Source organism: Scatophagus argus, chromosome 11 (assembly GCF_020382885.2).
Source record: "Scatophagus argus isolate fScaArg1 chromosome 11, fScaArg1.pri, whole genome shotgun sequence".
In the NCBI taxonomy this organism is placed as follows: domain Eukaryota; kingdom Metazoa; phylum Chordata; class Actinopteri; family Scatophagidae; genus Scatophagus; species Scatophagus argus.
This window is the reverse complement of record NC_058503.1, coordinates 13,046,750-13,073,815: the sequence shown is the minus strand read 5'-3', so window position 1 is coordinate 13,073,815 and position 27,066 is coordinate 13,046,750. Positions and strand designations below refer to the sequence as shown.

The window sequence follows — 27,066 nt, the reverse complement described above, 5'->3', positions numbered from 1 at the left end:
AGGAATATGCTAATCTCACTAAGATCATTTAGAAATAATCCCAACTACTCGACGCTCATGGGAAACGATCCAGTTTCACGAGACTCCTCGAGACTTTGTTTTTTTTTCTAAATTGCTCGCGCGTGTCTGCTGATTGGCCCAGAATATTAATGTTCCGCTTAATGAGACTTTGTGTGGCAGAGACGACAAAATGAAAAAAAAAAGAAAAAAGAAAGAAAGAAAAGAGAAAAAATAAAGAAATACTAAGTGCCCGGTGATTGGAAAAATTGGACTGGAGCCAGCTTGTTCACCTATATGTCAATGTGAAACTTTTATATTGGTCACAATTCAGTTCGTACCTGACTGAATGAATTTGCAATTAGATATTTCACTCTGAATCAACAATGAGGATGTTGCAACAACATTTGGTCGGAATGACTTTGTTTGCCAATCTGACAGGGCGATTTTTTTTTTCGTCATATAGTTACACCGAAAAAAAAAAAACTGTGAAGTTGACAACTTGTGAAGTGACACATCAAAAGAAAGGCTTGCCTGTGTGAAAATGTAGACCAGAACGGACCCACAAGAGACAGGGGTACTGACAAACCTCACAACATGGGATTTTATAAAATACGTGGTGAATTCTTTTTTATTTCACATCAAATTTAGTGGTTAATTGCTGACTGAGCGTCTATTTATGCACAGATTTTTATTTGTGTCATATGAAACAATATTGAACACTGATATCAAATTAATTAGTTAAAAAAAATATATAATAAGCTCAATGTGCACTTGCTTGGGATTTCAGTGTGAAGGAGATGCTCACAGCTGTCGTGTGTGTGTGTGTGTGTGTGTGTGTGTGTGTGCGTGCGCGGCCTTCCCAGCGATAAACAGCAGATGGCGATAACTGAATGCAGGTCCTGCAAAATCAAACAGCTTTTCATTATGTGGCTCTCGGGAGGTCAGTCCAGTCCAGGGGTAGCAGTGAGAAATCTGAAGATAACTTAATTATTAATGAACAAACTTGTGTTTATGACTCAATTAAAAGCTTACTGCGGTTTGCCTCTGGATTCAACCGCACATTTATCGAGATTTAGAGCAGATGGCGATGCTTTATTACATCAGATAAAGGAGTCCCTGCTGTGGAAGAAGCCTAACAAATATAGGGCCAAAAAAAGGATTTCAGCTGCAAGTTAATGCAGATGTATTGGCATGAGAGGCTCTGCACATGATGCACCCACGAGTGGGACCCTCTATGGGGCAGCACGTCCATCTGCATGTTACTTTAATGCCTGGTTCTCATGGTGGAGGTTCGCTACAACAACATGATGGAAATTTGTTTTTGATAAAACATAACTGAATTATACAGAACAGTAGCTTTGGATGGACAGCAGGGTGTCGGCAACACAGCCAGAGGTATCTTTGCGAGTGGGGTTAAGGGCGACAGTTTCAGGGGTCTAAAGTTAGTGATCCATATCTTCTGGAAGTGGATGAGATGTCTATCTGTGACTTTCATCGTTTAATCACTGACAATTTGAGGCTGATTCTCTTTTTTTTCTTCTTAGGTTAATCCACAGTGGGGTTCACAAGAGGCCCTAAAAGACTCACATCTTCAGACATGCCACACACAGGCCTACATCATACACACACCTTCTAACACAAAGCCATTACCCCGCCTGAGAATCACTGAAAAACTACGTCGTTTTAATTAAGTGACGGTCAAGAGGATTTTATGTCAACGTACTGACAATTTAATGCTCATGAAGGAAAGTTTGGAGAAAACATTAAACACAGTGCAGCATTTTCTGCTAAAACAGTCCTCATGAGGAAGCTTCAACACACTGAGTCACAGTTTTATGAAAAACACAATGAAACTGTTGCATAACTCGATAGAAAACACACCTGACATTAACATTTTACACGGGGGGAAAGTGGCTGAGTCATATATTTATTATCATTATTATTATTATTATTTTAGATTTCACTCTCCTCACCTCTGCGTCTGAAACTTAAGAGCGACGCGTTCACGTCTGCCCGGAAAGAAGAGCCTGTTTTTTTTTTTTTGGTTTTTTTTTCATGAACGAGAAGGACTGCACGAGAGGCGCAAATCACCGCCGAGCTGCTGACCGACGGTGATCATAAACATGTGACCGCTGAATGGTCGCACAGTTACTGCTACCCCTGCCGGGATTATACACAGCGTAGGTCTCTGCTTCATCTCTCTGATAACTGCTGAGAGGAGGAAGATGGACGCCAAGGACCAAGGTGCTCAGATTGAGCCGCTGCTGCCCACGGTAAAGAGCACTGATCTCTTGAGGACAAATAACTTACTCATTTATTTTTGACATTTCAGGGCGCCTTGTTATCCAGACTGTCTAGCTTCATACATATGATAGATACTAGTAGAAGACTAATGGTAACATATGTTGTTAAAAATGCACCAATTTCTTCAGGAAGCAGATGCAAAATATCTCTGAAGCTTTAACCAGGGTTGTAGCTCACGACTCTCCAGAAAAGATGACTGTGACCATATGTCAGCTTGCAATAAGATACTGCATCACCGATGAAAGTTTGATTCAGCTTATTTTCAGTGAGCCCAATTGTAACCCAGGCTTTAGTGGCACGATGTGAACTGAAAACAGGCACAAGCAGGAGCCTTTGACTGGCTCTTCTTTTATGTTGGTGCTGTTTCACAGTAGAATATGTATGCCGTTGGAATCATTAAGTGATGTCCTATTACTTTTGCTCTATATGATTGCATACGTGTCAAATCCCTCTTGCAACAGTTGTCCTGTAAATATAATAAAATCAGACAAAGGTGACCTTGTGTCATCTTTTGTTGTAATGAAATTGTGACATAGATTAAGGTGGATGTAAAATGCAGTAAGTGTATGGTGGGTTCTGACACAGGTACAGGCTGTACAAATGTACAACACATACTGTACACGGTGAAAATTGGGAAATCCTATAGATACAGAATAAATATTCTCAGAGACACGAGGGCCCATCACCACTGGTCTTTCGTGATCATTTTGGAGGAGTTTTTTTGTCATTATCTGTTTGCTGTTTACATCAAAACAGATTTTTCCATTTGGCTGAAGGTTTTAGATGGACAGGCTTTTAGAGGTAGAGTTTTGTTGCTCTAGTGCTTCTTTGAGAGCCACATGGCCGTGGTTTCAAATTGTAAGGTCGTAACCCGACCTCAAAAGTTACTGAACACTTAGGAATCTAAAAATAACATCTCAGAGTTAATCTTTATCTGATCAGGAGAAAAATATGTCTGAATATGAAAAGTATTTTGAGTGGCTGATTCCTTTTAAAGAGTACACTGAATACTGCAATATTCATACTGGGTGTACCACTGCCTATTAAACTACAGTTATGGTTTTTAATCTTTCAGGTCAGTTCTTCCTTTACTTCATCAGTTGGCTGCAGAAGTTTGGTGAGTTACTTTCCCTGGGCTTTATGGCTTCTGTCACTTTGAGGCTCACAGCTAAAATTAAAAACTAGCAGAGCAAGTCGGATACAGACTCACTGGTGGAGCTGCGGAAACACTCCTGACTGACCAAGTTGATTTGACACAACAAGGTTAACTATAGCTTTACCTTACACACATATTAAGGGAAGCGAGGAGGCACAAATCAATCTTTGTCTTTGATGAGATGCTGCTGGGCAGCAGCGATGATGTCACAGCTATAATCTCACGATGAGAGCCCGGTGGCTCTGTCGATAGATACTCAATCACAAATTACAGTGGTCTGACACACCAGAAGGGCTTCAGCGGCTACATGGTGTGAGCAGGGCAGCAGGAGTTTGCAGTGCAGAGCTCAGCTTTGAGACTGTGTCTGAACTGATTATATAGCAGAGGAGACAGAGGGAAAGCACATGCATTCAGAAAACTTGGAGGTTCCGTGGCTCTTCAAATATGAGGTAGGACATGACATCTTTACTGCTGTAACGGCATGGTTAATGTACTCACTGCTTTATCGATGTAACGTAACCGTTTCAGAAAATTGTTATGTGGTTAAGAAAGGGCAAAGTGAATTTTTGGGACATTTTGTATATAGAGACCCTCCTGCCTAAGAGTCCAAAATGAGTATAAAATCCTAGCTTTTTCCTGCAAATCATGACTGATCCATCTTGCACCTTGGAGATGGCTGTAGATTTTAAGTCTGCCAGAATGACAGTTCAAAGCTGTAAAACACCTTAAATAGCATATATGCAAAATAAATAAATAAAATAAATAAATGTAGTACTAATGTGTCCTCTTACAGGATGTTGAAGTTTATAGCTGAAACATTTAAGGATTACGGTGTCACATGAAAGCCTGTGCAGTTAATGATATTGCTGCCACTGATGGCTCCAAAATTGCCACAGCCATCTGTAGGGATCAGATCCAAATATGTGCCACATCCTGTGATATCACTTCAGCTGTGTAGCTTGCCAGTCCTTAAACATTCTGCTGCTGAGTGGATCTGTCGTGGTTATGTGTTAATGTTACCTCCCTGAATTTCTTTGTCTGATCAAAATAAGACGAAAACAGCAAATCCACCAAACAGCTTTGTGCATGAGTCTGCTCATATGGCTTTATACATAAGAACCATTGTGAAAGTTGCTTCAAGTGGACTTAAGTGATTATGGTGCACTCATCAAAGTGCACCAAGAGACAATTTTCTCCTCACGAGAACAGAATATATTGCAAACTATCATTAAAGTGTTGGGCATTAAAATCATTTTGGAATTGGTATCCTTCCATCCTTACTCGGTTCACTTTTTACCACTGACTGTATACTAAGATGAATGAAAAAGCTCCCCAAAAGTGAAGCCAAAAGGTCTTGATTGCCCCCTGGTGGCTGGCTGCAGTACAGGTCATAAACCCCTCCCCGTTCATGTAAGCAGATGGGACATGGGCCAAACTAAAAACTAAGTTGTTTCAGGTAGTTCCTATCACATCATTGCATAATGTTGATTTTGAAGAATTTCAACTTGGGGATAAATAAAGGGATACTGATTCTGATGTACATCCAAGTGTTTTTCTGTTTGGTTTTAATCAGTTATTTGCTGCCGTGAAAAGGGGGAGAGGATGGAAGGTCATGACTGACAGCTGAGCACTGCTCACGATTGGTTCAGGCGAGTGTATGGGTGGGAACTTGGTACCACAGCTCCACCACCTATGCCACATACCACATATGCCAATGATTTGCACATTACTATTGTGTTTGAATCATCTCTTTTTTATTTGTTCACTTGCCACAAACCAAAACTTTATTTTCACAGACAATGCTGTAATATGCTGCAGTGGGGTTTTTTTGTTTGTTATTTTCGCAGAGTCATTCCAAGTGCACTAAATGAGTAAGTAATTCTAGAAAAAAAAACAAAACAAAACGAAAAAAACACCATTCATCTTCACTATATGTACTTGCGTTAGCTGCAGATAAAGAAATACAACAGTGAAAGTCAACCTCGTCTTCTACATTTGACCACAGGTTCTCATCAACACCTTATGTCCTCTAACGTAATAGAGTTGTGACAGAATCTCGTCTGATCCGTTCCTGGTAATCTTCTGCAGACATGTCGACACGTCAGAGGGACATCTGATTGTGTGTCTGGTGGTGGTCAAAATCTTTCCACCTTTCCTACCTTTCACAAGGAAGGGAATCCCTCTATGGAGAAGAGAAATGGAAAGTAAGGTGGAAGGGAAAGTGACACCATTCTGGAATAGACTGTGAACCCCTCTAAGTGGAAGACAACAGTGAAACTCCATATGGTCTCATAGTCTCATACGATTAGCTTACAAAATGTTTTGGATTCTGCTGTACCTGCCCCTTTTCCTCCCCTGGCACCCATCTTTCATCTCCTTGTTTGACGTTTATTGATTTTATTTTTTTTTATGTAGGTGTTGCAGAAAATAGCAAATTGCAGTCCAATTTAAAGCAATTTTGTGAGTGTAGACTTTTAAACATATGCAAACCGGAGTGTAGCTACAAAGTTTCGTTGGTGGTTGAGTTTGAAATGAAAAGAGATCCTCGGTTTAGTTCGTATTCACTCCTGTTGTGCAGACTGCCTGAAGAGTTTTGAAAGAGTGAACTGTGTTGAGAAATGAATGCTATGAATTATACATATATATATAAAAAGTGATCTAGTTCTTAGAGATGTATGTGAGCACAGTACAAATTTAACACAGGCTTATGTGGCTGGTATGTTAGTAACAAATACTGGCAGTTTAATCTGAGCACAGAATTTGATCCATGCTCTGTATATTTGTAGACAGATTATCAACATCAGCCTTGTGGCCTGGCTAGCCCATGTGGCAATCCAGCTGTGAACAGCAGTGCCCTTCATTATCATAATGCCTCGATGGTCAACTGGTGGTCAAGATGGCTCAGGGGAAAGCTGATACAAAGCAAGCTTTCAGGATAAAAATATCTACTGTAATAAGGGCTTTGAATCTGTTTGTAATTTCCAGGAGACAAGATTGATCCTGCAGTGCAGTAAAGGCAGTTTGTTTGTTTTATTTTCTCAGTCCCAGCTGTTGCCACTGGGATTTACAGTAAATGACAGTGACAAATGAGTTTTACTCTTAAATCCTCACCATTGGTGCACTAATCAACACCAGCACGGTTCCCAGCTTCAGTAAGCAATCATGTCTAAATATTGTTTGTAAGTCACTCATTTCTCAGATTGTTCAATAACTGTTGTAGAAAACCAGCTGTTTGATAGATGTTTGCAGTAACAATAGTGGTTTTCTTTCTTATTTGATTTATATGCTGATTTCTTAATCTGTTAAATCCTTAAACTGTGTAAAAGTCTCTCAGACCAGCACTTTGATCCAGAGTGAAAAATCAAGACTACAACTACTGGATTCTTATGAATGTTGATGAAGATATTCATGGTCCAAAGACGACCAGGTGCAGGTGCATGAGTCCAGCTCTTGGCAACTGTGCATGACAACATGAACAACTGAATTGCTGTTGCTAGCTTGCTAACATGAGTATGCTACTATGCTAACATTACCACGATAAAATTCTAAGAATAATATTAGTGAAATGAGTGTGAAAACAACAACAACTTATGCTTTAATTGGGGGGATTACGTTTCAGATTTTTTTTATTGGAAACTGCTGCATATCTTTAACTACAAAATTAACTTTAACTACAAGATGTTCTCACACCTGCACCACACACAACAGTACTAGTTTTAGTCTCAACACAACAGATGACCAAAGGACATCAAATCAAGTGATGCCTCTTGCGTCTAATAGCTAAACTTAGTGACTCTCCGACAACCCCGCAGTTACCTCTAGCAGTCTGGCCAGTGGGCTGCTTTCAGGTCCAGGGAATGTGCATCCCGGGAACCTGGAGGTTTAATGGTGGGTTCATTGATGGAGATGGAAAATAATCAGATTCTGACAAACAGGCGATTTACGTACAATGGCTTTTCCGACTTAATGCCAGGAGTTGGCAGGCTAACTGGCAAATTGGCTTGCGGACCGGATGTGGCCACCAGCTACAGATCACTTCTCTGTAGCGCACCAGAGACTTCTGCCCAGCTGGAGTTACTATTTTCTCTTTTAGACTTTTCAAATATTATCAAGATGATTGGAACAAATTGTGACATTGGAATAAATCGTTTTGTGGCGGTTGTGACGCTAAAAAAAAGAAAAAGTTATCCACCAGTTTAAAGCCACTATGCATTTCTGTAGAAATTTTGGGCCAGTGTGCATCATGTGACCTTGTAATTATACAGTTTTCTGATTAGGTCAGATTGGATATGAAGCTTGCAGTCCTCTAAGTGAACTCCCATAAAATAGGCATTAATTGAATTTCCCAAAATATTGAATTATGCCTCAACTCCAACCCAACTTTTTGCCTGATAGTGGTAAACATAGAAAAATAAGACATCTTCATTTTTCCTCCACCAAACACGTTTTAACTTCACGTTTAAAAGCCAGCTGTGCTTTTTAATATTGGCTTGTTATGAGGTTAAGCCTCCCACAGATCAATAACTGATTTTACAATTAAGATTTGCCTCATAATTTTCTGTTTTTCCTCTCTGCACTTTGACGAGCATTCAGTTCACAGATAATACAGACTGAAGAGGTGCAGCGATGACCTGTGCCCTCCTGTACCTTTCCACAGTGGTCATGACAGCTTTGTGCTGCCTGGTGCATTCATTAGCATGTTCGTTCACTTTTTGAGGCTGCACAATTTAGCTGAGAATGTCCATGCCCAGTTGTGATAGTGTTTTGGTGTTCAGATTGAGAATTAATCTGTGCACTGTTGATAAGAGTTTTTATCCTCACACGCACTGACACACTGCATTGATTTCTGTTGGTTTTCCCTCTTACCACCTACTCCCTCTCATCCTTCTTTCACGAGAATTACATAAGCAGGCCGACATTCACACCACAGAATGCTGTGGTCTGACTGCTCGGACTCTGATCAAGTAGATCCATGCGCTCTAAGCCGTCTCCTGTTATGGCAGTGACTGGATGTACTTCAGCAGATCCCTTATTGAGCTGCCTAAAACATTTAACTGGTTACCCTCAAGGTTATGTTCTTTTTGCAATAATGTTTATTCCCCCCCATCAAGAACAAGTGCAGAGTGTTGCTGTAACTAGATAAGTGTGGGTGGTAGGGAAAGATGCATGAATAAAATGAAAAAAAAAAGCCAGTTTAAGGGAATACAAACTTACCAAAAATATTTTAGAAATGAAGTGATTCACCTTTTGAGCTAGTTAGTACATGTTGCTGCAAAGGAACTACCTTGAATAGATCGGTAAATAATTTATTGTTCCCTTTATGAGAAGCTTTTTGTTTTGACCAAGGTGATGCTTTCCTCTTCATGGTGAGATGTGCAGTTGGTGTTTGTGGGATCCATGCTGTTTGGTGGGATGATGTGTTTGTTCTTAACGTCCTCCACTCTTAGGCAACACTAAGTCAACAAAACATTTAATTTCATGGTATATTCAGAACATGTTAGTATACTGGATGGTGTGCTGTTCCACTCCCAGTGGATTGTATGCTAAATAATGTTTATAATGTTACAATGTTGATGTGTTTGCATCCACTTGCTGTCATGTGTCCTACAGAGGAGTGATGACGAGGCCGTGGTGGACAGAGGAGGAACACGATCCCAACAGGGAACCAACTTTGAGAAGGAAGATCTTGAAGGTACACGCACAGACACTGAATGCATCTGGAATACAAAGAGCCCCAAACAGTGAGGGGAAGCTGCAGCTGAGTCCGCCTACTCTGTCCTTCCAACTGCTGCTTTCCTCTTGACAGCTCTTTCATAGTTGAAAGATAAGAGCAGAGTGGGAGGTAGAAAAACTGTGGGTGAGCTGACTTTGTATCAGTAATTTCATAACTGCTAAAAAAACACGGACAATCAAAACCAAGATGCAAACAGTGTGACTCAGTAACTTTGGGTAACTAAAGGCCAGCAGTTTTCCTCATCTCTCTCTGCAAACACAAATAAAACAACCTAACATACTAGATGACACTAGACTCAACTGAACATATACTATTTGATTCAGAGAAACCCGTGTCCTGTACATAGCCAGCAGCTTGTTTTGTTGTTTTTAAACCTAAAATAAGAAATACAGAACACCTACTTGTGTCATGGCTGTACACAGCATTTTGGCATAACCGCACCAGTCACTGCGGAGAGCACTGCATGTACTGTACAGCATGGGCTTGTCTGAACCTTCATGTCATGCTGCAGTTAGCCGAGTGGGGTGATCTACGAGTGCATATGCAGACATGCTCTCTGTCTTTCTCGCTCACTTCTGCCAGCTCACACCTGCACACAACAACACCACAAACATGAACACACATACAAAGTTGTGCAAGGCATTTAAAATGCAAAAAAACAAACAAAAAAAAAAAAACCTAACCCTAACCCATGAATTAACAAGCAGGCAACACAAATTCACACAACCAAAGGCCTTAAGCATATGTAAACACAAATCCCTCATTGTTGGATAACAGCAGAAATACATTTTGCACATCATATATCTGAGCTGTAAATTCACACTTTCCTTGTCATAGCCATGTGCACTCACTTCGTGCAATATTCCTTTATGTTTTGCTTGCCTGAAAAGGATTCTATATACGGATATTCTTTGTTACTCAATTTACTATAATCTGTAATTGTGCAGTACTTTGATGCCGCACAAACTGTCACAACATATTTTCATATATATTACTTATAACCAGTACCCTGCAGCTTTTTCATACTTTCATTTACGTTAAAATTATATGCACCTGTTAGGCAGAAATACTTTATTTTAGAGCTCATTTGAACACACAGTGATTCACGTATAAACTGTTTGTTGGTTAAAGATCAGTAATCCAGGTTTTTATGTACAGAGTATGAAGTCAACACATTGCATAACAGTCAAATATTTGTTTGCGCGGAACGGAAAGAGATCATGAATCGTCCTATTTTATTTAACATAAACAAGGACAAGATTATAGCTTATAATGCGGAACTTTTTCATGAAGGCAATACAGTTAATGATTGTCATATATTTTAGATATAAACTAACCAGTAAAACAAACAGTGGCGGGCCGTGCAATTGGAAGGATGCTTCCCAGGGCCAGATTCTGAAATCTGATTGGTTAAAGAAACAGTCAATGGGCCAGCACTACTGATTCTGAAGGTCCTGGGCAGATTAGACTGACATAGCAACACATAGAGGCTGAAATCTGATTGGACAAAAATCAAACATCCACATACACGTCCTGGAAGCGGTGCAGTCGAGAGAAATGCTACGAAATGAAGAGAATAAACTGTTGGGAATAAATTAATACCATTTCATGGAACAAATATTAGAATTTAGGTTGTAAACGTAGGTCAGTGCTTCTGACAGTGTTTAGGCCAGCAGAGAAGGCCTTTCCGGCCCTGATAACCTGCCACTGAAAACAAAGTATCCTCTCAATAAACCCTTCAGCAAAAGGAGGTGCTGACAGATAAAAAGATGCCACAATAACTTTATTTTTATGTTATCCCAAAGAACCAACAGTGACACAAGTGTGATAAACTTCTAAATAAGAAAAAAACATTACTATGAACGCCCAATGTAACATACAGTATTACAGATCATGGACTCTAGGGTGTACCTTTTCAAAACAACTTCAGAAATATGTTACATTTGGCCCATTTGATGTGTTTTACATCCCCCCACTATGTTCTTGGTTCTGGGTCCTTATGGAATATTATAGGTAATTCTGATAATACTTCACTGTATGGTCGTAACAGGTGGTGTTAACTTGATGCCCAGTGTGACGTGGTGCATTATATAGCAGCATTAGGCTTTATACTATTGCTTATCATCTGTGATGCACTTACATCATAGTAAAATCACTCTGGATGCAGCACAAACCCATAATAAATAATTTAAGCTTAACAGAGTAACACAAAGACGTAGTGCTAAACCATGATCATAACGATTACGTAAAGCACGCACTCACACACACACACACACACACACACAGAGAGACTAGTCCATTGCAGCTGATCCTCCTCTAACCCATGCGGGATGTGTACCCAGGCCACAGGACTCTCTACATCGGGGTTCACGTCCCCTTGGGCAGCACAAGGCATCGCAGTCATCGCAGGCATCGTCACCATGGAAACAAACACAAGAAGAGGAACACTGAACGGGCCCCAACCTTGGTGGAGGGTAGAGAGTCTCCTGTCTACGGTATATCTCTGCAGTCATGGATGTGCATGCATTATAACACACAGACAGTATTGATGCCTATTATCACTAACTTAAGCTACAACCACTTTTGTTTTTACTTGAAGCACTCAGTGCAGTTCCTTGTTTTTGCAGACACTCCCTCCCAGAGAGTGCAGTTCCTGCTGGGCACCGAGGATGATGATGAGGAGCATATTCCCCATGACCTCTTCACAGAGATGGATGAAATCTGTGTGAGGGATGGAGAGGACTCTGAGTGGAGGGAAAGTGCCAGGTACTGTTGGCTTGTCATGACATTAACGTAGCATCTACACACAGTCATGACATGTCATTACTGAAAGCTCTGATTGAATGGACCGGCCATGCCCATGATCCCACTTATACTGATGAAAGATGTAGCTGTTTGTCTAATGTTTGTGTTCCCATTTACATTAAGTAATTGCAATGCACAGGTTTAATTGCAAAAGGAATTTTTTTGTCACTTTCTGTCTTTGATATCTGTGAATCTTAATCAAGATTTTACATATGATACCAGTTATGCTGTTCTGTTAAAATGATAAATCTGATTATACTCTGATGAGAGTCAATAAGGAAATGGAGTAAATGAGTAGAACTAATGGAGAGAGAATGAGATTTTAGAGCTTAATATGAGGAGAAAGGGACCCAGAATGCACGAGTGTTGTTATTGCAGCTAGAGCAGATGGCTGGCCAGTTTGCCATCTGCTGGCCTCTCCTGACTGGTACTCAAATTCCTTTTGCAGGTGGCTGAAGTTCGAGGAGGATGTTGAGGATGGAGGAGAGCGATGGAGTAAACCCTACGTAGCCACTCTGTCTCTACACAGCCTGTTTGAGCTGCGAAGCTGCATCATCAACAGCACTGTGCTGCTCGACATGAGGGCTAATACCATTGAGGAGATTGCAGGTAACTACTGGAATGAGACACAGCGGAAAGCAAATTGAATTTTAAGGTGAATTTTAAAATTGTGGGCTCCATATTTAATAAACTAGCTTGCATTGTACCTTTGAAGGAAAATTCTTCCAGTACATTTCATTGGTGTTTTCTTAGCACTGTGACTTTGAGCTTCTTACATTTGCTTGATGCATGGTTTGTAATCTAAGAACATCAAGTCACCCTGGACAAATCATCTGTAAAAATGAATCCAAATGCCATGTCTTTGTCTACCTTAGATATGGTGTTGGACCACCAGGAGTTATACTCTCCCCTGGGAGATGAGCTCAGGAAGAAAGTGCGGGAAACACTGCTGAAGCAGCACCATCACCAGAACCAGAAGAAGCTAGCTAATCGTCTGCCAATTGTACGCTCCCTTGCTGACATGGGTCGACGGGCATCGGAGCTCCACCTGGACAAGAGTGGTTAGAAAACACAACACTTGGATACCATCCTCTATTGTAATGGTTTCCAAACTGGGACGATACATCTGTGGGGTCATGAGATGACTGAAAGGATAGGAAAGAAAAAAAAAATATTTATATACTATATAGACAAAAGTATTGGGACTCTATTATTGAATTCAGGTGTGGTATGGGGCTGATTATCAGGGGTGAGTCCCCTTACTTCCAGTGAGGGCAAATCTTAATGCTTCAGCAAGACATTTTGGACAATGCTATGCTTCCAACATTGTGTCAACAGTTTGGGGAAGGACCTTTCCTATTCCAGCATGACTTTGTGCCCCAGTGCACAAAGTATTCATGTCCATAAAGACATGGTTGGATGAATTTGGTGTGAAAGAACTTGACCAGCTCACACAGAGCCCTGAACTCAACCCCACTGAACAGAATTTCATTGATTTTATTGAACTTTAAGACAAACTGGAATAGAGATTTCAAGCCAGGTCTTTTTATCCAACATCACTGCTTGACCTCACTATTGCCCTGCTCAGTGGATGGACATCAGCCTATCCCAGCTGACTACGGGCGAGAGGCAGTACACCCTGGTACACCCTGGACTGGTCGCCAGTCAATTGCAGGGCCAACACACAAAGACAAACAACCACACACTCACACCTAAGGGCAATGTAGAGTAGCCAATTAACCTAATGTGCATGTTTTTGGTATTGTGAGAGGAAGCCGGAGTACCCGGAGAAAACCCACGCAGGCACAGGGAGAACATGCAAACTCCACATAGAAGGGCCCAGAAACATGTTATGTTATGTTATGTTATGTTTGAGCTGGTCAGAAAAGGCATGGACATACAACACACAAACAAGGGGTCCCAGCAAGACATAATGTTTTAGGGTGTCACAAGTCAAACAGGTTGGGAACATTTTTGCTTTACTGGACTGTAATCAGTGTGGTCAACAGTAAGTGTGGATACTACGCAAATGTGCAATATGTGTATGTGTCTTTTAAACATATGGTTCTAACTTGCGTATGTTCCCATCTTTTCTTCATTCCTGATTCTATCCACCACCCACCATCTGCCCACCCACCTGCCACAGCCCCACTGAAGTCAACAGGTGCTGGTTTATGCAGTATGCCCTTGTCCCTTTCCTAGCTTACACTAAAATAACATATTGTAGAGGAGTATTCTCATGATTTGTGTTGGCAACTTAAAATAGGCTGCATTTGTTGGGTTGAAATGGTTGAGCTAAGATTAAAAATACAACCTTCATAAGTGCATTTTATAAATATACAGATTTGTTTTCTGGTGATCGTCACAGCACAATAAGTATTTGGTTGAATTTTGAGCTAAATTTAGTCAGGTTAGTCAGTACGGGCTTGTAATTGGAAGCATCACTTGCCTATATCAATGCCAGCTACATTTTTATAATTTTCAGGTTTGCCAACTCTCCACATGACAAAATTAGTTATGCAGAACACACCAAACTGTTAAATCATTTTCTAGTCTACTAAGAATCCTAGTGGCACATCATGAGCAATTTAATTTCACTGGTGTATCGTGTTCAAGCTAATTTCAAAGCAACAATCTCTGATAAGCTCCACATAATGCTTTGTGAGTGTATTAAACACTTTAATTAGTGTTCATTTTTGACCCTGCTGTTTAATGCATATAGAAATTAGGCCAGACGTGTCGGGCGGCTTGGCAGTAATCAGGCTGACATGAGTCTGGATTTTTTGAAACAACAACAGTGATGAAAATCCGAGTGGTTTTACCCACAGCATCCGGTAAAAGCCGTCCTCTGTGATCTGTGCGTGATCCTCACTCTTGTTGTGCTGTCTACAGATATTCTGCATACTTTGTCAGTGTCGTTATATTTAGGGACAACATCAGGCTGCTGAAATGCTGACATGCTGAGAGGGTTTTGGAACTGATTCATAATTCTCCTGTCTGGATTATACAGATCAGATGACGTCCTCCCAGTCTCACTTAGCGAGCCCAGACGGGAAAGGGGATGGCAGTAGAGAGATCAGTGCTGTGGACTTCAGCAAGGTATAGGACACACAGTGTACAGCCGCACTGTAAGAATACAGAACTTAATACGTATCTGATTTCTCTTAAGTTATGTGCATAATGTCAGAAAACATGTACTTAAATATTTCCATTTAATACTACTTTGTATTTCTTCTTCACATTTTCAGAGGGAAATATTTTACTTTGACAAGTGTAGTTACTGGTTCATTTGCAAAATAAAATTTTACATGAAAAGAAACACAAAAAGATAGATTGTTATAGATAGCATACTCAATAATATATAAAGTTGATTTCTGCACCAGCAATAATAATTCAGTAATATAATCTATATTGCACACACACACACACACACACACACACACACACACACAGCTGTGGTCAATAACTGAGTGACATGCAACCCAAATACATCCCTTTCTCCTGTCATCTAGTAAGGGATTAGGATTATAACCATTTTAAGTATTATAAAAGTCATTCAGCATAGATGATAAGCACATGACAACCACACACAGCACAGACAAAGATAATATGCTCCTGCATAATGTGCAGACCTATGCGTTTAACCTTTTGTTGAGGTCAGTATGTGAACTCTTTCATGTGAACAGAATGTGTTGAACTGCTGAACTGAATGTACCAGATCATCCACAGCAGCATTTTTAATATCCATAATCTAATTTGTCCAAGTTACGTTGCAGCTTTTACACTTACGAAACAGGAGATGCACATTATCATGCATAAAGTGATTTAATACACAAAGAAAAAGAATAGGTATTAACTGTTAGTCTTCACACCAGTGTTTATGTATGTCAGGACCCATGCATATATCAAAAATATTCTGTTGGATGGTTCTGAGCAGCCGCCCTAGAGCCATATGAACTGAAGGAACAAACAACACTCCAGTCAACGCTTGTCAACTCCACATAATTATCGCTGAAAAATCAACACCTTTAATATTCCAAAAATGAAAAAAAAATTTCTGTACAATGCACTTCGCCTGCAGAGTAGAAAGAAGATATATCCACTGTAAGAGGATCTTATTCGTGGTCAGCTTTTACATGCTTTTAGGCATCATACATGTGGGTAAGGAAAGATACCCCATCCTAATGAGTTATTGTGCAACAGGTCAACTAACATCTAGATTTCAACAGTCTTTTCTAATATTTTAACTTATCTATGACTTATTTGAATGTTAAATCCTATGACAGCATGCACACTTTGCTTTTTGTCGCCTTTCAGATAGACCTTCATTTCATGAAGAAGATCCCGGCAGGAGCCGAGGCTTGTAACGTCTTGGTGGGAGAGCTTGAATTTCTGAACAAGCCGGTGGTGGCGTTTGTCCGTCTTTCACCGGCGGTCCTGCTCAGCGGGCTGGCAGAGGTCCCCATCGCCACAAGGTTACTGTGGGCTGCTTCAACTAAATCTGCTATAAATATCTCTTATTTATCTTGATCAGACAAAAAAAATAATCATTAAATCTGTGTTGGTTAGTCTTTCTACCGTTCCAACAATCACCAGGTCTGGTTTGGTCGAAATGAACCCTTAATTTTTCGTGCTAGATGTGAAAATACTTTTTGTCCGATGCCCTCTTGCAGCTTTCTTGGCTGTTTCATATGAAATCCAACCCAAAACAGATGAACAATTTGGATGAGAATCTGTCTGAACCGGACACACCTGAGGAAATAAACTATGAATATTCGTCTAGTTTCCAAGCTAGCTGCCATCACCCTCACGTTGTAATCTCAGTCAGACGCTCTTCTCCCTTTCCTCTCGCTCCATGTGCACGAAGGCAGGTGAGAACCAGGTAACCAGGACGCTCCCTGTCACTCTGAAACTTTCTCGCGTTTCCCACCCTCCTCTCACATCTGCCACCCACACAGACTACGGCTCTTAGACTTTAGGACTGATTTAAATGTGGTGTGTGTTCACAGTATATTTAAATAATGTTGGTTTTACATAATGAAAAATGTTTGCAAGAAAGTCTTGGGATGTATCGTGAAGGAAATTGTCACGGGGTGACTGGGAAGTTATATTACCATAATTTGATCGATTAAGATTGTTGATTGATGATTGGTGAGTTGAATTGTTGAGTCATTTCCAGCTTGTCAGAATGAGACTCAACTACAGTTAACCACCTCACATGTATTATACTGTTATTCATACACCCTTTAACAAGCCCAGTTTCTGCTTGGCTCCTCGTGTTGATCTCAGACATTCTGCCTGTGGACTTTCATGTTCTAATCAAATGGGTATAAGGTGTGGCTAAACTTCAGCTTTCACTGCCAAAAAGCATAGAAAATTGAAAAGCACTCAAGAGATTTTAAAGAGTTGCAACATTAATGCTGGTGCTATTTGTTTTATTTTATTGTTTTTTTCCAATTAAGAAGAAGACAAGGCGTGTGTAAAATAAGAAATTGGCTCGTGTTTTAATGAGCTAGATAAAAAAACATTAACTAAAAAGTTATGTAGGTGTTTGATTATTTGCAAGACTAGGGCTTGCAAAAAAGAAAAAGTATCAGTTTCATTTCATAAACATTGAAATTATGCGAAAGCAATCTGGCGGTATAAAAAGCGTTCAGCAGCTAATGTGGGGGCCTCCTCTGTAGCTTGTCACTTGATTTTGATTAGCTTTAAAGCAAGTAAAACTAAATGAAATGAATTCAGATTCAGATCTGATTTGACAGTATATTAAAAAATATTTGTTTTTTGCCTTTAGGTTTCTGTTTATTCTTTTAGGGCCCTTGGGTAGAGCACCTCAGTACCATGAGATTGGAAGGTCCATCGCAACACTCATGACTGATGAGGTAAGAACTCACTGATGAACATCTTATTCCTATGTTATCATGCTGTGGGGTTAATTTATTCATTTATTGTTATCTATTAATGTTTTACAGAGGGTGAATTGTTTTGGATGTCAACCAGATGTCGATTTTTCTACAGGCACGTTGCATAAATTCACAGTCCAGCAGAACTCAACAAATTCCTGAAGTGATGGAACATTTCTCAGCGTGACACACAGCCCAGAGCTTTTATGACATGCTTTTGGCGATTAGTCAGCCCTCATGTCCTCCTTTTTGTCTGGGATTTAGGCTGCCATCCATCATCGCTGAGGAAAAGATGGGCTTTGACAAAGCCTAAACTTTGTTTTACAATCTTTGGAATGAGTAGATTTGATGAAATTACATGTGCTGTGTGGGAAAATTGTGACTCAATGGTTAACAGTTAAAGTGTGACCATGTCTGCCTGTTTGGTGACAGTTAAAGTTTGCACACATTTCTGCATTTAAATAGCCATGACTCTGTAAACTATGTGTTTGCACCTTGAAGGATATTACATGAAACAGGAGTAGTGAGGCTTGCATGTACAGGAGTGCAGGATTACAGCTTGAATCGACCTTTAACTTTTTTTTTTTTTTGTTGTTGTTGTTGTCTGAAGGTTTTCCACGATGTTGCCTATAAAGCTAAAGACCGCAATGATCTCATCGCCGGGATCGATGAATTCCTCGATCAAGTGACAGTCCTGCCTCCAGGAGAGTGGGACCCATCCATAAGGATAGAGCCGCCAAAAAATGTACCTTCGCAGGTTCGTGGAGCTTTCAGTTTCAGTTCTTTTCAGATTTCTTTTCTTCTCCTTCAGATTCGTGTATGTAACGCTTACGAATGTATATCTGGAAAAAGAACCCCACTGCTGTGTTTTGTTTGTTCCAACAGGAAAAGAGGAAGAAAAGTAACATTTTACCCAACGGATTGGTAGAAGGTGATGAGGAAGAGGAGCAAGATGGCCACGGGGGTCCAGAACTGCAGCGTACCGGAAGGTGGGGAATAAAAAAGGGAAAGAAGTGCAGTTTTTGTTTAAAGTGAATAAAGCCTCTAGACAGAAGTGAAGCAATATTATTTTCAATAAATAAGTGCCTCATACTAAACTGTGGATATACATCACTGCGGCAGTACAGCATGCCCTGCTTTACAGACTACTTTATAACTATTAGCCTCTACAGCTTCATACTATGCTACATATGTTTGTTAAAAATATAAAGGAGAACTTCGTGGACTTCATGGATGGATGGATGAACGGATGTTTTCTAAAATGTACCAAGACTTCCTCTCAAACCAAGGCAGTAAAGTGAAAACTATCACTTCTCCACAAAATGCACACTGCAGTGCTGATGGGCTATTTGTGGGTAAACTTGGTCAGGAGTTGTATTCATAAAGTGGTTTCCATAGAAACATCCTGCCTGGAGATGTCTATTTGCAGCTAGACTTTTCTCTCATAGGGGCCTATCAACCACTAAGCCATACTCAGTTTGAGAATGAAAAAATAGTGTTAAATTAAAAGAATGTTTCAAAGTATGTTAGTAAAATTTCATACGTGAATAAATGATGTATTTCTTTATATATTTCCAGGTGGTTTGGTGGTCTCATACTAGACATCAAGCGCAAGGTACCCCACTACCTGTCCGACTACACTGATGCTTTTAGTTTACAGTGTGTGGCCTCTTTCCTCTTCCTCTACTGTGCCTGCATGTCCCCTGTCATCACCTTTGGAGGACTACTGGGCGAGGCAACAGAAGGACGCATAGTAAATCTTATGTCCTTTCCTCTAAATGTCTAAATGTTCAGTGTGACTAGTTGTGTATTGCTGTTAACAGTCCTGGGCTGTCAGTACATTAAACCAGACAACAGTTGAAGTTCAGTATGGAAAAGATTTAAATAACTATCCGTGAATAATCTCTCTGTCCTCCTTTTCCCCAGAGTGCAATTGAGTCGCTGTTTGGAGCCTCATTGACTGGAATAGCCTATTCCCTGTTTGCTGGGCAGCCCCTCACCATTCTGGGTAGCACAGGGCCAGTGCTTGTGTTTGAAAAAATCTTGTTCAAATTCTGCAAGTATGTTTTTTTGTTTGCTTTTTTTTTTATGTTACTGCACACCTAAATCAACTCACTATAGGACCTGACCTCAGGTTCATTTAATCTACACATTTCATAATTTCATGATTACAGTGATCAGCTTGCTGTGGGATAAATTCTGTAGATGTACCATCGCTCGAACATCTGGCCCCCTATAGATCATTAAATGTTCTGATCATCTGAACAAAATACCATTTAATTTCATTGTGATAATGACTTCCTCCAATCCACCGCATTACAGACAATAAATAATCAATGTAAGATGCGGTTTGATCTCCGATTTGCCCCACAGTGATTTATCCTCCTTTTTATCTCCACTTAGGGAGTATGGCTTGTCCTATCTGTCTCTGAGAGCCTGTATCGGTCTGTGGACAGCTTTCCTATGTATCATGCTGGTGGCTACAGATGCCAGTTCCCTTGTTTGTTACATCACACGTTTTACAGAGGAAGCTTTCGCTTCCCTCATCTGCATCATCTTCATCTATGAGGCCTTGGAGAAACTCATCCACCTGGGAGACCACTATCCCTTCAATAAGAACAACAACCTGGACAAGCTCACCATGTACTCGTAAGTGGACTCTTATTCTCATCCAACAATATACTAATAAAAGTAGTTAAAAGGGATTATTACTGAATGCATTTCTTGGAGGTAATGTAAATCCCTGACAGTCAAGGGATTATTTAGTCTCCCAGATGTTCATGTCCTTCCACAGATGTTCATGCGTTGAGCCTTCTGACCCCACCAATGGTACCCTGAAGTATTGGGAGATCAACAATGTCACTGCCTCGGAAATTTACTGGGAAGCCCTGGAGGTCAAGGTACCACCCCCACCAACCATTTTGGTTTAAAAAAGTAGATATACAAAAAGAAAAGAAGAATCTGCTTTTCATGATGGTTTTGTACAAAACACAACAGAAGGAATTATTGAGTCCCGCAAAGACAGACAGAAAAAGATGCATATAGGGTTTCCACCTTAAAGTGGCATGCTCTCCCAGATGGAGGAAGCTGAACAGAGGAGATTAAGGGCATGTGGGCTGGATTATATTGGATTACTCATCGCAAATCACTGTAAAACCAACATTTTTTTTTGTACCCGGTTAAGTTTATTGTGGTCGTGGATGTTCATAAACCTGCTGATGCTGGTTTATTGCTAATCATATGTTAAGCATAAGTACCTGCGCTCTCACTGCTGTTGCAGGATTGTATTGAAAAGCGCGGGGAGTTTGTGGGTAGCGCCTGCGGCCCTCATGGACCCTACGTCCCCGATGTCCTCTTCTGGTGTGTCATTCTCTTCTTTTCCACCGTCATCATGTCAGCTTTCCTCAAGGAGTTCAAGTTCAGCAATTATTTTCCCACGAAGGTACTATTCTTCATACATTATTGTTACATGTGATCCTTGCATGAAGGCGAAGCTGCTACAGCTGGTGAACATGGCCTTGGTTATGTAACATAGTGCAGTGGTGCCCTCTAATGGTCACATAAAAGTACTGCATAATAGCAATAAGGACATTTGGAGAATGATGAGTCCTTTTTACCGTTTGTGATTTCAGTTGGTTATATAGATGAAAGTGCAATGTGTAAGGGGCATTTTTAAGTGTTTTCCTTTCTATCAGGTGAGGTGCATCATCAGTGACTTTGCTGTTTTCTTCACCATCCTTACCATGGTCTTAGTCGACTATGCGTTAGGGATCCCCTCTCCAAAACTAAAGGTTCCGAGTGTGTTTAAGGTGAGCCAGTCCACAAAAGAAACTGTTTACCAGATTTTATCAGCAAATTGCAAAGTGACATTTTTCAACAAACTGCTAATTTTGTCTAACCAACAACAATCTTTGCCTTCTTTTTTAAACCAGCCAACCAGAGATGATCGAGGTTGGATTGTTAGCCCACTGGGACCCAACCCCTGGTGGACCGTTGTTATTACGGTTGTCCCAGCTCTGCTTTGTACCATCCTCATCTTCATGGACCAGCAAATCACAGCTGTCATCATCAACAGGAAAGAGCACAAACTCAAGGTACTTTCCTGTCCTGGCTGCAAACTGCATTAGTCAGATGACCTGTGAAGGATCTTGGAGACTCGCCCGTTTGAATTAAGAAATTAGCGTAATTCAAACCTTATTTACTGGTGCTTTCCCTCTTCAGAAAGGTTGTGGCTACCACCTGGATCTGTTCATGGTGGGCGTGATGCTTGGTGTGTGCTCTGTGATGGGCTTGCCCTGGTTCGTTGCAGCCACCGTCCTCTCCATCACCCACGTCAACAGCTTGAAGCTCGAGTCAGAGTGCTCGGCTCCTGGGGAGCAGCCCAAGTTCCTCGGCATCAGAGAGCAGCGCTTCACAGGCCTCATGATCTTCGCCCTCATGGGTTGCTCTGTCTTCATGACATCGGTGCTGAAGGTCAGACACTCTCTCTTTCACTGTTCTGTACATTTCTTAGTGCCTCATCGTTAAGACTTCTAATATTCCTTGCTTAATTACTGTGTGCAGCACAGCAAGTGCGAAGTGGTGAAGTAAAGCAGTTGCTGACAAAACACTTTTATTGTTCTTCAGTACATTCCTATGCCTGTGTTGTATGGAGTATTCCTGTACATGGGAGCATCTTCTCTCAAAGGCATTCAGGTAAAATGATTCGCATTTCACTGTTTTTAATCCATCTTTTTTCATTCACAGACACTCCATGAGGAAACATTTGATATGGATGATGTTTTATTTGACTAAATGTACCCAACTAAATGTTCAAAGTTAATTTCATCACATCACAGTTACATTTTAATCATACTATTTTTTTTTCTTGTTTGTCAGCCACGATTCTTGCAATAGGCATGAAAACAATGGTCTGCACTCCCAAAATCCCAAAACTAAAATGTGATTATCACACACTTTAGGGCCTGTGTAGAATTATAGTTCTAAATATGAAATTCATTTATTTGTTTTTAGATTATCTCTAAGGCAGATTAGACAGACAGTTGGTCTGTGTGGTTTAGTTTTAATTTGCAGACACTCCAGATAATCTGTGTACACTTGATTCTCACTAAGCCATGATAGGGAGTCGCCTCCATATTGTCTGGTTGCCCAGATAAAAAGTGTTAATTGGCCTCTAGTGTGTTCCCAGCACTTAGAGAACACCTGACTGTTATTTAATTGCCCTGCTTACTTCTAATTTTCTTCACTTTAAAGTTCTTTCTGTTATTGTTTTTGAAAATTATGTTCAAATTAAAACAAGACTCTTTGGGGCGAGCGTTGGCGTCATTATTGCAAGGGTGTCCCTCTTTGTTTTTCAGGAGTAGTTCCACATCAAGCACACAGAAACTTGGTAGAGTTTGGACTTTTTCCACAAGCTAATCAGTAACAAATTCTGATTTCTGCTGATGCTGGGACGCAGTGGTGTACTCAGGTTGTCTGAGGCACAGAGGCAGGTGTATGCGGTGGGGCACTAGAGCGCAGAAAGTTGACATGCATTTATTGTAAAATGGTCTTATAACTGTAAATGTTAATAGTAAGATCAATAATAAAAAGAGGGAGGAAACTATTAACTATTCATTTAGAGACACAGAGAAGCTTTGCCATATCGACAAAGGGGGGGCTGTGTCATTGCTGTAGTCAAAACTTGCTCATGCTGCCCCCAACTGGTCAAAACATTTATTGTGGGTTTAAGACCTGTTCTCATTTATCCTCTGCAGTTCTTCGATCGTTTGACGCTGTTCGGTATGCCAGCTAAGCACCAGCCAGACTTCATCTATCTACGACATGTACCCCTGAGGAAGGTGCATCTCTTCACCATCATCCAGCTGAGCTGTTTGATTCTGCTCTGGGTCATCAAGACCTCCAAGGCTGCCATCGTCTTTCCCATGATGGTGTGTCCCATTACACAGGCAACACCTTTCACCATATACCTGAGGTGTGAGCAGGACTCACTCTGTGAGTTCAGATTGGATTGGGTTCAGTTGGGCTCCTCCCATCTACAGTGTAATTAATGCCAAAGGTATTGGAGAGGGGCACAATAACGTAAACATTAAAACGATAGAATATTTGTTCAGGATCATTTCTCTGTGGTTATGTTTCATCTTGCGGCAGCAGCTCCTCTTACCAAAGTGAGAGTGAGAATTTCTCTCTATTTGTTTGTGTTATGGCTTTGTTAGTTATTTCATACCACTTTCTACTTATTGCCAGACAAGTTCAAGACACATGGAACATACAGACCTCAAATTAACAACAGGGAAGTTCATGTGAACTGATTTGTCTTTAACGTTACCACCTGTTTCCACCTCCTTTTAATATAAAACTGTCTTCATCACAGAGTGCTCCTCTGCAGGAGTTTGTGGACTGTGACATTTCAATTCTGTGTCCTGATTCTGCAGGTATTGGCTCTGGTGTTCATCAGGAAGCTAATGGACTGTATCTTTACCAAGAGAGAGCTGAGCTGGCTGGATGACCTCATGCCAGAGAGCAAGAAGAAGAAGCTTGAAGATGCAGAGGAGGTGCTGTTGCTCTCAACAACTTTCCTGTTGTTTTCATGACATTAATATTGACATGCATTTTTACTATGCTCTGTTCAACCTTCCTCAGGAGGAGGAAGAGGAGGAGGAGCAGAGTATGGTGGCAGAAGATGGGGGAGTGCAAGTGCCATTAGAAGGGTACAAGTAAGTTTTGCAAGTAACATTCACGAGACTGTTTCATTTCTAAATGCCATCTCAGGTGTTGCACTTACTAATTCATTGCATAAAGAGTTTATCTGGCTTGTCTTTTCGCAGAGGGATACCCATCATCAATATCACAGATGAAATGTCAAAAGGTTCCTTTGGAAACACTTGGAACGCCAACAGCTGAGATGTTTGAGAAAGAACCAAGACGTCAAAATGTACATGCATATACAGGACACGTGCTCATAGCTTTTTGGTGTTATGTTGAAGATATGAAGATACATTGAAAACATTTCTTATTATAAATTACAAAAGCGACATCCTTTTGATATACTGACAACCTCAAAAACGAAAAAAGAAAATGAAAATCTGAAGATGATGCTGTGGTCGGCACTACAGGTGGGCAAGTAGTTCAAGTAAATATTTAAATGAGGAAATGGAGCTACAGGAGTATTTATCTGCAAGGTTGGCTGCCATTACCAACTCATTGAATATTTGGCTTCTTGTAGTGACAGAATGTAGCTGTTTAAATGTATAGAAATCTTTATAGGAAGCAATTGGTCTTTGCAAAAGTCAGGCACATCTTTTTTCTTCGCACAAATAAAAAATCACTCTGTACATGCTTCAAAAATACTCCCCGTTAATGTGCGTTTCATGCACTAAAACGGTCCAAAGTGCTGTAGATGAACTATTGTTTAGTCGTTTAGGTTTTTGAATATTAGATTTCATGGAGTTGAATGCGTGTTCGAGTTAGGTGAGTAGATCGATACCAGTCTCTCAGCCTTTGGACAGACTGCCTCTGTGCTCAGCCAAGCTAACCATTTGTTCAAAATATACAATACAGAGTGGTATAAACTTCTTATCCAACTCTCAGCAGCAAAGTGAATGAGCGTATTTTATTTATCAAGATGTTGAACTGTTTTGCCAAGATTCGCCTATCTCACACCTCATCACCTATGTGTCGTAGCTCACCTATCTCTGAGTGTAGTAAAGGGAATTGAACGCAATTTGGGATGACGGCAACATCAGCATGTCACCGGCATCAGCCGATAAATTATTATTTCTGCTGATATGACAGGCCGAAAACTATGTGCACACGCTGCAAAGCAATGACTAAGTAGTTTTGTTTATGTTTTTCAGTGAATTTGTATAGTTTGAAAAGTGCTGTTTGTTCACATCTGACAGTAAGCCATCATGATAAGTGCAGGCTTTAATGTTAATTCCACTGGGGGAGAGACTTCTCTGCAATTGTGTGGAAAAAAAACCCAATATCCAATATCGATGCTTCAGTATCAGCATCAGCATCAGCATCAGCAATTGGCACAGATGATTATGGAAAATATTGGCATATCAGACATGGGTAAAATCCAATATCTGCTATTCCTATACGCAATTCTCTTATGACTTCAGTAAAGAATCCGAGTCCTCCTTTCATCACAGCTGGTAACGAGTCTGCTTAATACTTATATTTATTGATTGTACATCTGTCCTTTGACTCACAGTATTTCACAACACTGCTGTGCAAGTTGAGGACTGTTAGATGAAGCTTATGGAGGACAGTGTTGTCTGTCTTTGTCCCTTCTGTGTGTCTGTAAACAAGTCTGTATTTTACTTTAAGCTGTAGTTAATCAGTCCTTCAAGTTTAGTCTTGTAAATATCAAAGTAACTGTGTTATCTAATCTGTCACAAATATTTTGCCTCTCCCTGAACCAGTTAAACCTGCTACCTTCTTGTTGCTAATGTCACATTTCTACTTTCTATATCTAGATACTGTACTGCTCACACTGAATGTAAACTACGGAAAAAGGTTGTTTTTTTTTTTTCCATGGACTGTTTGGAGTTTTTGTCATTGGATCAGTTTGTAATATTTTACTATGTGCTTTGCAATATCATCACATCCTTGGATCTCTTTATATAATGATTCCCTGTAAGTTCTTCTTCTTTGAGTTCTCCACAATATAAAGATCTTGTATTTTAAAAGCCATTCTTGAGAATAACCATATAAAAATCCTCTGAAAAGCCATACATAAAAGTGAACAAAAACAGGAAAACCAAGAAAAATGCCACATTTCTGATGTCTATTTATCCATTGAATCCCATGTAATGATTCTGAGCTTTAAAGTGAATAATGTATGTACTTCTCTCAAGAACCAAATGCAATAGCACTTTCTGCCAGAATGTCAATATTGTATTTATATGAGAAATTATTTATTTTGTGACAAGAAATGACTGTGTTTGCTACAGAATACCTTGTAGCCTAGCAGAGACTTGCAGAATTTTTCCTCCTGATGTTAGTGGATTGCTTATATTGTAAATAAATTTGAATAACAGCACAACTTGCTTTAAGGTTTATAGAGATACAAGTTTCATCGTAAAGACATTTGAACCTCAAGTCTGTCATACACCTGAGAATAAACCTATAATGGTGGAGTTTAAAAAGAACTAGCC

General features: G+C 40.3%; 1 protein-coding gene across 3 annotated transcripts; it reads left to right on the top strand.

The window, feature by feature from the left end:
• The first annotated feature begins 1,915 nt into the window (after positions 1-1,915).
• On the top strand, positions 1,916-25,359 carry slc4a10b (solute carrier family 4 member 10b). Of its 3 annotated transcripts, XM_046403591.1 has the most exons (25): positions 1,916-2,273; positions 3,380-3,421; positions 9,071-9,152; positions 11,537-11,689; positions 11,822-11,960; positions 12,448-12,608; positions 12,875-13,060; positions 14,146-14,163; positions 15,010-15,098; positions 16,317-16,474; positions 17,794-17,881; positions 18,513-18,659; positions 18,788-18,891; positions 19,481-19,655; positions 19,829-19,962; positions 20,306-20,551; positions 20,697-20,802; positions 21,183-21,344; positions 21,598-21,996; positions 22,124-22,375; positions 22,529-22,597; positions 23,659-23,832; positions 24,337-24,456; positions 24,545-24,618; positions 24,730-25,359. In XM_046403591.1, the coding sequence occupies exons 1-25, from the start codon at positions 2,226-2,228 to the stop codon at positions 24,803-24,805; spliced, it is 3,402 nt and encodes a 1,133-aa protein (XP_046259547.1). In that variant the 5' UTR covers positions 1,916-2,225; the 3' UTR covers positions 24,806-25,359. The 3 variants fall into 3 exon arrangements, with proteins under 3 accessions (XP_046259547.1, XP_046259548.1, XP_046259549.1); XM_046403592.1 differs by lacking the exon at positions 3,380-3,421; XM_046403593.1 differs by lacking the exons at positions 3,380-3,421; positions 14,146-14,163 and having other exon boundaries at positions 1,921-2,273; positions 21,598-21,711; positions 21,835-21,996.
• Positions 25,360-27,066: the final 1,707 nt, after the last annotated feature.

Coding starts and splice junctions, on each gene's coding strand:
- slc4a10b (XM_046403591.1), top strand. CDS start 2,226: ATGGACGCCAAGGACCAAGGTGCTCAGATTGAGCCGCTGCTGCCCACG. Junction 3,422..9,070: donor CAGTTGGCTGCAGAAGTTTG/GTGAGTTACTTT, acceptor TGTGTCCTACAG/AGGAGTGATGACGAGGCCGT. Junction 21,997..22,123: donor GGAAAGAGCACAAACTCAAG/GTACTTTCCTGT, acceptor TTCCCTCTTCAG/AAAGGTTGTGGCTACCACCT.